Source organism: Falco peregrinus, chromosome 4 (assembly GCF_023634155.1).
Source record: "Falco peregrinus isolate bFalPer1 chromosome 4, bFalPer1.pri, whole genome shotgun sequence".
NCBI classification, from domain to species: Eukaryota; Metazoa; Chordata; class Aves; order Falconiformes; family Falconidae; genus Falco; species Falco peregrinus.
In genome coordinates this window covers 33,046,821-33,062,126 of record NC_073724.1, presented here as the reverse complement: position 1 = coordinate 33,062,126, position 15,306 = coordinate 33,046,821, and the positions used below count along the sequence as shown (strand labels likewise).

The 15,306-nt window shown below is 37.9% G+C and overlaps 1 protein-coding gene across 6 annotated transcripts in view; it reads left to right on the top strand.

Moving 5' to 3' along the window:
• The window catches only part of APOO (apolipoprotein O), a 32,533-nt gene extending 19,532 nt beyond the window's left edge, over positions 1-13,001 (top strand). For all 6 annotated transcript variants that reach the window (XM_055802058.1, XM_055802056.1, XM_055802057.1 and 3 more), the window contains 3 exons: positions 431-538; positions 9,532-9,627; positions 12,672-13,001. In XM_055802058.1, coding sequence (XP_055658033.1) covers positions 431-538; positions 9,532-9,600 — 177 coding nt within the window. In that variant the 3' untranslated portion in view covers positions 9,601-9,627; positions 12,672-13,001. The remainder of the gene's footprint in view (positions 1-430; positions 539-9,531; positions 9,628-12,671) is intronic.
• The last annotated feature ends 2,305 nt before the right edge of the window (positions 13,002-15,306 follow it).

The window sequence follows — 15,306 nt, the reverse complement described above, 5'->3', positions numbered from 1 at the left end:
GTTCTGTCAAAACAGTGAAAATGTAAAATAGTAACAAAGCAGGGCTTGCTTGTGGGGTTTTGGTTGGGGGTTTTTTTGGTCTTTAAATGAGTATGGTCAAATTAAGAAATAATTTTCATATGGAAATCTGTTGAATACTAAGAAAACCAGAATTGTTTCCATGCTTCATCACTCCACCTCCTTTTATACAGTTGTATCTTCAGGTAGTCTTGAAACAGTTTTTAAGCAAGTCAACTTTTCTTATTCCTCATGTGTCTTCCTGCCTCCCTGCCCCCCCCCCCCCCCAGGTGTTTGTTAATGCTGTACACCTTGAGCCTGAACAGAAAGATGTTAAGAATCTTGTGTTTTGAGACTACTTCCACTTAAACAAGAAGCAAAATAGTATTTCCCAGGTGAAATTAATGCTTTCTAATATCTTTTTGTTTCAAAGGTTGCTGGTACACAGCTATATGACTGGAGTCTTCAGGGATACATTGCTGTAGAATCTCTCTGGAAAGATAATCCTAAGAAGAAGAAATCTGGGGAGAAAAGTGGTAAGGTAAGAAGTCTGAGGAACTTCTGATTTCTGAACTTACCACTGCGTTTTTCAGACAAAGACTATACAAACAGTGGTGGGTTTTACTCCACTCTGACTCAGCTTTTATTTCTGAAGACAAAGATTTCTTTCCATCTTTCTAAGCTGTGGAAAAATATTAAGCTTGTTTCAAGTTATACTTTCAGAAATGATGTTTGGAAGTAATCATCAGTGTGATTTACTAAATTTATATATATAGATTTATATTCATATATATAAATATAACTTTAATAGGGAAGTTGGGAGTATTGTGATTGGAATGCTAGGGACCAAGGCTCTTACAGTCTTAAGTAAAGAAGAAACAACCCTTTTTTTAAAAGTAATTTAATTTGACAAGCTCCATCTTAAAAATCTGAAATTTTTTATTACATATTTCCTCTCCAAAAGCAAAAAAATAGAACTGTTTCCAATTTGTTCCCATTGTGGTTTTTTTCCTTTGAATGTTCATGTGAACACTTGCTGTGACATGATGATGTCATTGTGTGCTGCTCTATTAAATGTTACTATCTAGTCATATTTAGGGATATGCAGTTCTTAAGGATTTAGTCATAGATAACTGGCTGTGTGGTTTATTACTTACAGCCCTATTTTAGGAAACTTTAGTTTAATCAGTTCTAATCCAAAAGACTGACAATACAAATTGAGTTTCTTTTGAATCCGCCTTGAACTGGGCATCCTGGTGAGGTACCAAGCGCAGTCATTGCTGAAAGTTTCTGCTTTCTAGATTTCCAATTGTTGAACACTGTATGAGGGGTTAGACTAACATTCATATACGTAATTTCCCCCCCCCCTTTGTTTTTTTTTTTAGTTAGAATAATGTTCATCTTTATTTTCTGCAAGTCACTTTTTTCTTTTTAGTCTGGCATTACTGTTGTGTCTTACATGAAGCAGACGCATCTGATGACAGAGCAAGTGCTAACATATGGCTTTGTTTTCCAGAGTTTGGCAAGCACTGAGGTTTCTTTTAAAATAGCATTTTTGAATTAACATTGCTAAACAAAACTAAGTGGACACCTGCATGCTTACTCAGCTTTAGAATGGAGCAGCTTTCCTTATTTTCCCCTACAGAGCAAATATTCATAAATACCACTCCCCCCAAATCAGAAATGATTGTATTTTGCTGCTTCAGATGCATTTTGCATTCTACAAAATGCTACCAAGTTTCAAAATAAGTGTAGTGTGATTGATTAATGGTATTAGTTGAAGATTAGCACCAACTTGTGAAGAAATGGGAACTTGTTATGATGAGTCATTATATTATGTAATGTCCAGATCATAATTTACAACCTGCCTGAACCTTCTGGACTTAAATGTCTTAATGATGTTTTTGGGTTTTATCTACTAGATATTTCTGTTACCACACAGGAGGAAGCTGTCTCTGTAGTTGTTCCTCTCCGAGACAGATAGGCAACTGACTTCTAGGGAATATATGTAGATGGCTCAATGCAGCAGAGCGTAAGAGACTGGAGAACGGTGCAAGTTGATTAAATGTGTGCCAGGGAGAGCCTGAAAGGTTTTTAGGGAATTTTTTTAACTGCTGCTTAAAGAAATAAAAGTTAAGGTGTGTAACATAAAGCTGCTGTGGTTTTAAAGATGGCGAGTTTAGAAGTAACTTTAATTCCTGATTTCTAAGCATTATCCTTGTTTTATTGATACAAACTGCTGCCCTAGCTGCAGACTGCTCCCTGTCTCTTTACTTGTTTAATGTAGCCTGGCAAAACTAACAGGTAATTTGAAAACAACTTTGAACCAGCAGAAAGTCTTAGTCTTTTGCTGTGGACCTCCTGATTGAGCCATAGTTGTCAACCGGTAGTAGTTCATAGTACGTTGACAATGATGTGTAGCTTCTGGGTGGTTGTAAACCTGAAGTCCTATCTGACCAGAACATGGTATTTTCAACCCAGAGGGCTAAGATGTAAGAGGGACAGCCACTGAGAGGGATATGTTCTCCAAAATGGGCAATTGCACTTTTATAGATTGAAGGTCTGGGATCAAGTTCTCTGGGTAGGTCTAGGTGTGGGACTAGTTCCGAACCGTTTGGGGAAACGCTCATGTGTCCTGTCAGTTGCTGAGTCTATGAGAATGCAGACTTTCAGTGGATTCTCCTCCTGTATTGGCCCTAGGTGCCTCCAGTAAATGCATTTGTATAGCTCTTTGAATAAACAAAGGTTAGTCAATTATACTGTACCTTTCCTAAAACCTAGGCTGTCAAAAAGTATCTCAAAAAAGTAGGCAACACTGTTTCAGAAAGACAAACTGACAGTATCAGTAAAAATTAGCTGAGCTTTTTATTTTATTGTGTCACAGGCTTTCAAAAGGAAACATTTGGTTGTTATTGGAAGGCAAAAACTTCTGAAGCTTTCATCTTATTATAAGGCTTATTCAAGCACTTGCTACCTCAGCAGAAAAACAAACGACATGGTAAAATTGCAGAGGCCACTAAGTAAACACACTTCTTTCTCTTCCTCCTTGCAGAATCTTTAAATCGCACCCCTTGGTTGCCAAAATATGTTAATTGCACAAAGGAGTGAATTGTCACTGAATGGTTTCCTCCTGAAGTTCATCTTATTGTTCAGATATTGCTAGTGCAAACTGTTGCTACTTAACTTGGTGGATTAGGCAAGACCCAAAAATCCTGTGACTCGAATGAAGAACCACTACGCACTTCATGGAATTGCCTGCATTTCAGATGTTCAGTGATCTATTACCACTGGAGCATACAGCCTCATTATTTATTCTCTGAAGTTGTTAAAGAGACGGTATTGTCTCCCTAGTGTTTAGAGAAGGTGAACAGCAGTTGTAAAAAGTCACATGCTTTTGAATTCACTAGAAGTGGACTGTAAAGTATTTCTAATGGAAGAAGTCTGCTCTGAAACTTCGTTTTGCCTGCATTGGTGAAGCAGTATAAAATACATAGTTGAGACTTTTGTGTGTGTGTGTTAGTTTTTTAGTAGTTTTTAAATTGTCTTGTGGGTTTTGTTTTTAAAAAAAGTCTTGTGATACTTTATCAGGATGTGGTCAGTCACAGTTAATAATGAAAACTTCTGCCTTTTTTTTTATGCATACAAGCACTGGTATGTCCCTAACATGAGAAGTGAGAGGTGAAATCTAACCCAGAAAAACTTTTTTAGTCTCTCTAATGCTGTATGGTTATACTAATGCAAAAAAATACTTTTTATTCATGCAGATGATACTGATTTGGTGGATTCAATCAACTTTTCCAGCAAAAGAATTCCTGTTTAAGTTGTATTTTTATTGGAGCTTTTACTGATACAGAAGTGTTATGGAAGAAAATAAATACTTCTAACTATGATGTACTAAAATTGGCAAAGCATTCTAGGATACATTCTGGGGCGTCTGTCTTAATTTGACAGCCCTGTGAAAGAATGGGTTAGTTTTGTATATTTATTTATTATTGTCATACTAGGCAGCTAGATTCCTTAACTAGTGAAGGCAAATATAAATATTATTCTTGAGTTGTTACAGCAGATGTAACCCATTTCGTGAAACCGTGCCAGAGCAAAAGATGTTTTTTGTTTTTGTGACATTCACTGTAGCATTTTCCTGTTGCTACACAAAAGATTCTTGCAAATAGTCAAGCAATATATGGGTGGCTCTTCTTGGCTTGTGTTAATGTGTTACATTGCTCATAATCTGATAGTCATAGGTACCACAGCTGTGCATAGCTTCATGTTTTTGCAGCAATATGTCATTAAAATAGATGTGGTATGTTAATTTTCTGAAGGTTTTATGAAACAAAAACCTGCGCCAAATTGAGGTCATAGCAACTGAAGTCTAAGTTCTGCCAAGAAGGATGAATTCCAGGACCTTCTGCTGCTACATTTTAAAACACTGTGGCTGGAAACCCCTCCATACAGCAAGTCAGCCCAATAAGGTTTTGAGTACACTGTTCACAGTATAGCATTCTGGTATCCTGAAACTGGCTTGCTGAAGGAGCCAGCTCTGCAGGATGTCAGGATGAACAGCCTCTACTAAAACTACACCAAGTACTGTCAGTAAAAATCAGTGTTCACATTTTTGATTCCCAGAAGGATGAATCCTTGTCCTAATACGGAACAGCAGGAGTAGTTATTCAGCTTCTGTATACTTTACCTTGATACAAAGTGGACAGCTTCTCTACTTCTTCCCCCAGGTAGCGATGGTAGAAGAAATGCAACCATCTGATTGGGAGGCCAGGTATATTTTAAGGGGTTTATCTTCTGAAAATCTCCTGCTTACTTGAGTGATCTTTACTCATAGGAAGTAATTCCACAAAAATCAGTGGAATTAGTATTAGCACTTATCAGGTTGTAAATCTTCAGAGGAAATGATAGTGACATGGAAGGTGTCCCTCAAACCTTGTTTATTTTAGAGTTAGTGTGCAAAATGTATGGAGAATCATACCAACTTACGCCTTTTATGCAGTTTTTTAGAATTATGTGTTTGAAACCCTTTTATGTAGCCCTAAGTGGCATCAAACTTTTATTACTGGGGCTTTGCAATTATGAAGGCTAATACGCTGCATTGCCTTCAGCTAGTCTTTGTGACTGGTTCCCTACCCACCCTGGTGTCTTAACTGGTCCCTCTGCTCTGCCCAGTAATGTCATAGTTCATGCAAGATCATTTGTTTTCTTCTTTGTGCCTGTGAAAGTGTTGAACTAACTGAACTGTTAAGCCAGTGAATTGCAGCTTCTGGGGTTTTTTATTTTGTTTTGTTTTTTTACCACAGCAATCTCTGTTTAATACTGGCTGAGTTTATCAGCTTTAATACCTGTCCTTAGATCAGAGGGATGGACGAACCATAGCAGCTTAGGGATTTTGTGCAACAGCATAAACTTAAGGACTGTGGCTTTCTATGCAAAGGATTATAACTTATTTACAGAAAACTGCTTAAAGATCAGTATTTCAAAGCCACAGTTCAAAACATACCACCTGTAAGTTTCTAACCATCGGGTCCTGTTTGTCAGTCAGCTCGTTTCATGTTTATGAAATGTAGCCTTTCTGCCCTTCCTCTTCTGTTGCTGGTTTCGATACTTCCGTAATTTGTACTGTTATATTGTTCTGCAGGGTTATCTCTTTTACTATAATGACTTTGTCTTCTGAGTGACAGGGGTGTGTGTTGAGGCACCAAATCACTTAAACCCAGGTTTTGTTCCAGCCAGTGAGCTAATATGTATTGAAACACATAGACAAACAAATTCAGTTAGTTCTCACTTCGCCTTGTCTTTATACCACTCAAAAGACCTCTGCTGTATTTTCAGCTATTCTGGATTCTGCCTCTTCCCCTGACACTGAATTGTGCAGCCTTTGTTTTTACATAAGTGGCCAAAATGTGAAAAACCGGAACAGCGTTAGGGCTCTAAAAACACCCTCCTTTTCAGGTCTTGTTCCTTTATTCACGTGTGTGTTCCTTCCCACTTTGGTCCAACCAGTACTAAGATCTTGCAGAAAATTGATTATTTTTTTCCCCTTCTTCCTGTCTGTCACTTAATTGTTTAAACAGCTTCAGAGATGGAAAAAAACCTCTTGCAGCTTATTGTTTGGTTTTCATTATTACAAGTGCTAGCTGGTGACAAGTACTTCCAAGTGCAAAGACTGCTCAGCTTTGGGTGGTGGTTTCCTGTGCTTGCTCAGAACAAGCATCAGGGAAATCATGGAGATCAACTTTCCTCACCTTAAAGCTCTGGTGGATGTTGTGGTGTCAGTGTGTTGACTGGGGAGCTTTACCATCAGCATCATAGGTTATGACCGTAGCAAACCTTAACTGTGTTGTAAGAGGAGAGTTTTCAAGTCACTTGCGTTTTACAGGGTGCTCACAATAAGCAGCTGAGTGAGCTTCTTTCCACAGCAAATGCTTTATAAGACTTACCTTTGGTAGCTTCTGAACAGACAAGCAGGTCATCTGAACTAAAAGATAAATATCTACTGACAGAAGATAGCGTTCCCTGTCTTATGCTCTCCTTTTATCGTTTGGTAGTAAGAACAATAACAGAGCAAAGCCTGTAAAAATTATTACTACTTTTGGATTGGATCCTTAGTATGGGCAGTGGTGAGTTTAGATGTGTTAGAGGTGGGAAAGAAAGAACCTACTCCGCCTGCAAACAGTTGGGCTTTTTAAGGGTAACTTTGAAGCACTTTTTCAAACGTTACTCTTACTTTTGAGAGTTAAGGTCAAGCTCAACTAAAAGTGAGAGTAAGTTATTGGTTGACTGGGGAAGGGTGAATAAGGTAACCCAGTGATGTTCTTTTTATTCTTAATACACTGCAAAGAAGAGAGGACAGGATAGAAGGTAAATTATAAATCTGTGAGCCCAGATAGGCCTTTTTTCTTTTGCAGCTGTTGTTTTTCTGATGCTCAGGCTCCACCTTTCAAGTGTTCTTCATAAGCATAAGAGATGTATACCTACCTTTGGAGTTAAAATTTCCATGGTTAGGTGCCAGTGTAAAGGGGCCTGGCCATCTGCAAGAGTTTTTCAGAGGTAGCAACAGAAGCTAGCATCTGGCTAGGCTGTAATGTGAGAAAAAAGCCACCACATTTGGGGTGTTTTGGCATTAGGCTAGGTTGTTTTGGGGCACTTTTCTCTGTATGGAAGGAAAATTTTCAGAGAAATCATTGTGGATTTTTAAGTTTGTTGTTTAAAGTTTAGGTCTCGATTTATCCCTGTTAGATACTGTGAGCTAAATCAGGGTGGTTTTAAATCACGTACTGAAACCTTACAAAAAGCATTGTCTCCTTAGTTCCAATATGATTTTCAATGTCAAATAATGATGATTTTTTTTTTTATCCTATGGAATCCCAGTGTATTTGAACAGTTTGCTAATGAACATGTTAGATTTTTTTTTTTTTTTATCAGTGACCTTTTGGTTGAAACTGTCAGAAGACTAAAAATGCAAAATATTTCCCCTTCTGCTGTAGGATAGAGCTCTGATACATGAACTCCTCTGGCCACCCAGATATATTATGGAGTGGTTGTGCTGAGCCAGAAAGACAGTCTTGAATATGTGCCTGCCACTAATTATGAGAGGGCATTATGGCACAGAGGAGATTTGTCTCCTGGGTCATTGATCTAAACACATTTTGTGCTTCTGATCTGGTTTTGACTGTGACTGGAAGACTTTGATATACTTAGTTGAAAAATGAGATATGTTTATTTCCTGTGCCAGCTCAAAGGATGTCCTTTTCTGGCTACCGGTATTGCTGCTTGGTCAGTCTTGCTCAGGCTCACCATTTATGGAGTGGGCACATACAGTGGGTGGATTTAAAAAAACAGTTCAACAAAGGAGTTTGTGTGAGGAGTGACAGTTTAGTAATGGATTGGCTTGAATTAAATAACTTGGGTTTAATAGATCTAGTGAAGAGAAGCCCTATGATGAGATCTACAGAGCTCACAGACACAAAGGAACTGAGCAAGAACTCCTGTTTTCCTCTGTGTGTGTGTGTGTTGCTTTTGGTGGGGTTTTTTCCTCTTTCAGGACAAAAAAAAAGCTTACCTGTATGGTATTTGCTTTTTACAAGTTAAAACAAGTAAGTGGAAAAGCGTAGAACTCTCTCTGAATGGCTTATTTTTAGTTCATTTGTTAGGTACTGAGTAATCTGAGATGAGGCATTATGAGTCAGATTATTCGTTATAAATTGTAGTAAAATGTCGTAATTTACAAGCTCCTGTACAGGAAAATTACAGAGTAGATCATTATTTTGAAAAGGGTGTGGTTTGTGGATGTGATGTCCTATACTATGAAATATCCTGGGTAGTGATCAAAACAAAATGGGTCTTTTGAAAGAAAGAATTAGCTTTTAAGGGTCTTGCTAGGCATATTTTTAATAAGAAATTTAAAGATTATCTTCATAATTGAATCTTGATGTATTGAGTCTGTACTCCAGAGGAGCATATGCAGGGTCTCAAAGGCTTGGTGCCTTATTCATAGTGTTTAATTTGTGCTGGGATGTAAATTTGACCCATCCTGTGAAATGTTTATGTTTTTCAGCCTCTTCTGGCTTCTTTTGTTAGGTTTTCCGTCATATTGCTAAAAATATCTTTTTAGAATAAAAAGAAAATACAATTTAATTTTCAAGCGTAGAATTTAAGAATAATTGAGGCTGGGTGCAACATTTGGTGGCTCAGGCCTTGTACAGTCAAGTGCTGAATATTTCCAAGGATGGAGATTGAAATAGTTCTCTGGAAAACCTGCTCCAGTGCTTGATCAGTGGTGTGATAATTCGGGCTGTTTTTGCCACGCTCCTGTGTCATTTGCTCCATGTCCTTTAGGTGTGAACCTCTGAGAAGAGCCTAGCTCTTCCAGTTTTGTAAATGCCCATTAAGGAACTGTGGATAGCAATTAGGTTCCCCCTTTGTCTGGTCTTCACCGGGCTGAACAGACCCACAGCCTTGTATGTCATGTGCTTCAGACCCCTAGTGATGTGTGTGGCCCTGTAAGTATTTTTTATTGATCTCTATTTAAAACTATAATCAAATGCCTGTTCGTTACAGCATGCTTGGCAAATAGATAGACCAGACACTCTAACAAGCCTCCTTTCATTCTTTGATTTCTATAATTTGTTTCAAGGAAAGTGTGAGAACACTCTCTCAAAGGATACATACTAAAAGAGAGCTATTGTATAAATCCACACAGAATTCAGAGAATGCAAAATAACAACTACTCTGTGGGAATTCATCCTTTGTTATTAGTGCAGGCAAAATGAGTCAATTAAAGCATTTCTGTTGAACTATTTGTTCTTTTAAATCCTTTAATTGCTTGGCTAACTACAGGAGAACTAAAATCTAGAAACTGGGAGAAGATAATATTTGAGTATATTATACTGCTGAATTAGTCTTACCAGTCACTTAATTTTGCAAGACATTTTTGTTTCAGCTTTTGAAGAGAGTTTCTGTTCTGACAAAATCGTTAAATGTGGGTTGCCTCAATTGAAATTTTGTGCATATTTCTCCCTCCTGAAGGGTGATGCAGATGGAGACAAACCCCTGGAAATCCATGCTGCTTCAAATGAAGAGCGAGCCCAGAAGTAGAACACCGGATCACTTGGAATCAAACAGGTAAAGGATATAGACTATATAATGGTATGTGCAGCAAAATAACCTGGAAAAGCTGAACATCTGCAAGTTTGACTTGTAGTTATCTTCATATTAATGAAGAAAGAGGGGAAGATAGGTAATAATTTTACTTGCCGTAACACTTTATCAAAAATATACATGCTCCTTAACACTATTTAACTAATCTAGATTCTTCACCTGTAAAGTACAGCAAGTAAACATGTCTCCTCCAAGGGTTCTGACTTAACGTAGCAAGGCATTGTTAATGTATTGTTGGTGGCTGGTGTTTTTTTTTGTTTGTGGTTTGGTTTTTTTTTCTTCCCTAAGGAAATTGTTTGGGTGTTTTGGGGCTTTTTTTGTCCTTCTGCCTCCCATACCAAAAACCTCTTTGCCTTTGTCATACCTGTGCAGGCATGAAGGAGGGGAAAGAAACCTCTTCCCTGCTGGTATGTTTTCTTTAAAGATGTCAGTGCCAGGGTGTAGTGTTATCTTAAAGCCTGTAACAGTCCATAACGTGCCAGTTCTTTCATGTTGATGCACCTCCGTAATGAGATGTGCTTCAGCAGTAGGGAATGAATGATGGAGGAAGTGGAAGCAGCGCTTCCCAGTTCTCCAAGCCAGGAACTCAATTTGAAATGCCAGTTCTGTCCTGACTTGGCCAGTAGACCGCTTTCTAAACTCAAGCGAGTCCTGTGGTGGTTAACAGTTTCTAGAAAAGCAAAACAAAACCACCCTCTCAAGTTTAAGGTGGCTCAATTTCATAGAACAAAAATGGCTTTGTATTTGAGGCTTTTTATTGCTAATGATGACGTAATTGGGCATAATTTAGTACAAAATATCAGATGATGCCTGCTCTGTTGTCATTTGATAAAGGGTGTCTTTTCTGAACATGTTTTCTTGGTGCTTGTCTTTGCCCTATATTATTTTCACATTATGGTGAAGACTTATTTTGAAGGTGATCCTAGTATTGTAGGGACTCCTCGTTATTTTTGTATGCAGTGTTCCGCTTACCAGAAATCTTTTTTTTTTTTCTCCTAACTGCCAACTGTGTAAATAGTCTGGATTTAGAAAACTGCACCAATTTTTTTCTTTCATGCATCATCACCAGTCACAAATGTTTGCAGATGTGGTGGAATGCACACATCTGCTGAGCAACACTGTTCCACTGTTACATGGTCAGCTTTAAAAGCAAAACAAGTTTATAATGTGTTTCCCTTAATGTATTTTAAATTGCTATAGCTAATTCTCACAAGGGCAAAAAGCTATGTTGACTGGCTGATTGCTTACTACATTAGTTTTTCCTTCAGACATATGAATATAAAGTCTTTAAGAATAATTGTTTTCCAAGTATTTTATAATTTGGCCCTAAAAAATAATTCTTTTAAAAAAATAGGAAGAATAGTTTTTTTTGGGGGGAGGTAAAGATATGCAGGAAAACCAAGAGGAAGAAAAGCTTCTCTAAAATTCACTAAAACATTGTGCTTGTGAATGAGGACAAAGCTACTAAATGGCAAAAAAACAGGAAAATTGAACTTTTGTTTATGTATATGGAATACTATACGAATATCAAGGTTCATTACAAACAAATCTGTAAATAGCTTTTATTTTAGCATTTTTTACTATGCGAGTATAATTTCTGTTAGATCTTTATTCACTTTTTGAAATGTTAGTGCTTTTTGCTTAAGCCACGTTTTCTTTCTTTTTTTTGGGTGGGGTGGGGTGGAAGAAAAGGTACAAAAGCTGTCAGGAGGACCTGAAGTTGATATCCAGGTTATTTGTCTTCAGGATTTTAATCATAAATACACTTATGCTATATACGTAAGTTTTGGGGAAAACCTCACTAATGGCTACTGTTGCAGATGGTTTACTGTCTGGGTTTTTTTAAAGAAGGAAGGTAATTGGTCAGGTGCTTGAAGTACCTGGGTGCTGCCAATTCTGAAATCTGGTTCCTTGATCTGCCACATGTTGTTTCTGAAGGAGCTCAATAAACGGAACTGCTAGATTTTTGACCTAGAGCAACCAGATGGTGAAAGTTCAATTCAGTATCAATTTTCAGCTGTTCTGTGGGGGTGACCATTTTTTACTTCTGCTTGAAATCAAATCCGGTTATTAACTTGGTATCGAAGTCCAGATGTTTCATTGGGATTTGGGTAATCCCAAAGGTTGGAGAATGCTGCTGTGATCTTTGGGAAAGGCATACTTGCCTATTCTAAATGAGATCAGTCCTGAAAGTCTTGCTGTATTTTTCAACTGTTGGCAATATTTCCAGCTGAATGTGGTTACTAAAATAAAGACAGTCTCATTTTCTTCAATGTTTTGCCACAGCATGGGTCTCTAAATTGTGAATGGTCAGCCAAGGACAAAATCACTCTGGGTTGGAGATGGTAACATATTTCTCCAGCCCCAAACCCAACAGCATTGCACCTCCTTTATTGTAGGATGTTTGTCTTCAGTAATTGTATACAAACTACAGCTCGAACCACATCCCATCGTGGGAGAAGCAAGCTTTAATTTTCTCCAGCTGTTGTGCTGAAGAGTTGCACGGAAGTGACATGGCTTTGTGCTTTTCCATGAAGATAGGATATCTCATTTTCACTCTGTTCAGGTTCTATATTTATGTAATTCCATTTCTTTGAGTTAAATTACCCTAGCTTTACACCAGAGTAAGTGAGACTTCAGGAAAAATGCCTTTGGTGGGAATTAAAAGAGAATTATTTTTGAGAAAGTTTGTTTATTAAAAAAATTAACTTGGTGTCTTGTTACTGTTGAAGTGTTCTTTTCCTTTTGTATTTCTATACAGTTCAACTATAGGAGTTCTCTAGAGCAAACATAATCATTAGTGCTGTAATGTCAGTAATATGAGGAGTTAAATTACTGGAAGTAAATTTGTATTGAGAATGTTCTTCAAATAAATTTTAATCAACTTGCCATATCAACGGAAAAAAGTTTTAATTGCACTTTGACAATGGAAAGAAAAGGCCCATGATATTTAATTCTCCTTTCCCCTTCCTTCCCTCTCCCTCTTGTCCTCTGTCTCCTTTCTCCAGCTGTAGGTGAATAAAAAACAAAGATACAAGCAACAGTTTCCCAAGATAAAGAGGAAAACTATCTGAATCCATTTTGATTTTGAATGTGACTAATCTGCCTTCTGCCTCAGGAAAGACTGACTGTGTGCTGCTTGGGCTTCTGGTATGGAATCTGTGAAAGGACACTACGTATCTTGGTCAGTCTTGAGACCTCATCCTCAGTTCTGCAGCAGGACTCAAGCCTGCCCATGCTTGTCCCATTGCAGGATCAACATTGCAAGTAGCAAGACTCAAAATTCCTCAGTCTCTTGTTAGTATTTATATATAAAATAAAATTCCAGTTACACAAAATGGTCATGTGTTTTTCCCTTCTGTTGTCTTTAAACTCATGTATGTGACACTTGCACAGTCTGTGAAAGGTTCTTGAGATGCTGTTGACAATGCCTGTATTTTTTAACAGTGAGGAAAAGCTTAAAGTAGCATGATGTTTTGGCTTACATTAGCTAATAGAGTTACGAATGAGAACAATTACAATGACTCTTGTGTTTTGTCCGAGTCTCCCCCTCCTTTCTATAGAAATCTTCTGCCTCATCAGTGCCAGTGGGAGGTATATAATGAAGCATCTGTGAGTTCCTGTCTAGTAGATGGATGGGAATGGAACTGTTAATGTTTGTTCTTGTTTTTGCTTGAATGCACAGCTCAATGGGAACCAGAACATTACGGTGGTGGGAACCAGCTATAGAATAACTTGACTGTTTCCTTATTCCCTGCCAGGGGAGGGGAGGAAAAAGTGAAGCGAAGGGAAATACAAAAGGATTTCCAGCATTTTGAAATCTTTGAACAATAAAACCTTTCATTATTTGTTGCCATTTCCTTGAGTCTGTCTTTTGGGGCATGATGCTTCACAAGTTACTGTAATCCAAGTAGCTCGGAGCATTTAAAGCTGTGTTGGTGAGTCTTAAATGTTCCTAAATTAATTGGTGCATATGAGGCATGGGGGAAGGATGGAATTAAATGTGTGCTTGTATAATACATTAACATTCTAAAAACAGCAGGGAGAAACATCTTTGTTATGACTTGGTTAGGTATTCCAGCTGAGTGTATTCCACAAACTTTGAGAAAAACAGACCTTGGCCATAGGAATGCCAGTCTGTGTGGGTGTTTATAACATGGGCTAACTCTTTTTAATACAGGCATAAGGCATGTGGTTGCCTCAGGCAGAAAAACTGTATCTCCCAACATGCTCAGTGTGTGTTTTTATGATTGTTTTGGGCTGCTAAAGATGGATGTTGATTTACAAAGGGAGCAGAGTTCTTGAGTGGGGTTTGAGGGTGTTTTTGTTTGTTACTTTAAATTCACCAACATAGTTCAAATGGGCTTGGGAGGATCAAAGTAGCGTCTTTGTCAATAGTGGAAAGGAAACTTGGGAAATATTGGTCATAGCTGTAACTGCTCTGTTGCACTACTCTTGCAATAGGAGTATAGATTCGTTTCTTTCCTTAAGAGTTGTTTTTCATTTACACATTCTCATATCCTAGAAAAATCATTACCATTGAGTTAAGAATACAGCTTCAGATCCCTGTATTTTTCTCAGTAATATTTGGCATATGCCATATTGGCATTTAAGAACATGATTACTTGGCAATTCAGGTATTTTCACCCCTAGACTCCACCAAGATGTGCTTTCCTCACTCTTCTTTTTGATGTGGTTGTTAGCTGTTCTGTTTCTTTTTACTGCCTGTGAGAGCAAAGTGAAGTTTTTCATGTCCAGTCTGTTTCATTAGCTAATCCTCATTGAAACACAGCAGCTTTTAATCTTTGTTTACATGTGTGTGTGCACATGTTTAAAAACTCTTGGGTTATGTAAGTATCACTTAAATGCTTTTTACTTGATCATGTCTTCGTACTGCATATTTACACTGTTGCTTAAAAATGTCCCAGATGATAGACATAAAAACAGAATGCTTTTATCAAGCAGGAAATGACTGCCTTCGAGCACCTGCGTACACACATGATGAGGAGATGGTTCCAAAATGTGAGCAAGATAGTTTTAACTGAAATCCTTCCCTTTAACTGAAAATGTCTAACTGAAAAAAAAAAAAACCAAACCCAACCCACCCTGTTTTTTACAAGTGCAGAAAAAAAAAGTTTATGCTGGTGAGAGTGCGAGAGATTGTAAACATTTAAGTCACTTGGCACAGACTTTCCTAATGAGGAACAGGAGAGCAGTGACTGCTGTTCATATATATGTATGCGTACACAGATGCATGGAACTAATTTGTGCATGTATTGCCTGCAGGCAAAATCTGGCAAAAGATACTACAACATAACTTAAAAATGGTATATTCCTCACCCAAGTTTCACATCAACTGTTTGGTCATCCTTCCACTCGAAAGCCTTTCAGCTTGGTAACTGGAGTCTGTGCAACTGAGGAAATAGTGTTCTCATCTCAGGATCCATGGCCATGGTGGCTGTTGGTAGGTATGCTGGGGCTAGGTTGCAGTGCTCGCTCTTAAAGACACAATCTTTTAATTTCTGTAGCATGTGAAAGTTGTAGAATTTGAGATTGTCAGGTTGGCCAGTGCAGCCCTCAGTGCTGGGATGACAGTTCCTGTAGGTAGTGGGTTAATTGTCTGAGTAAAAGTGGGCAGCATAA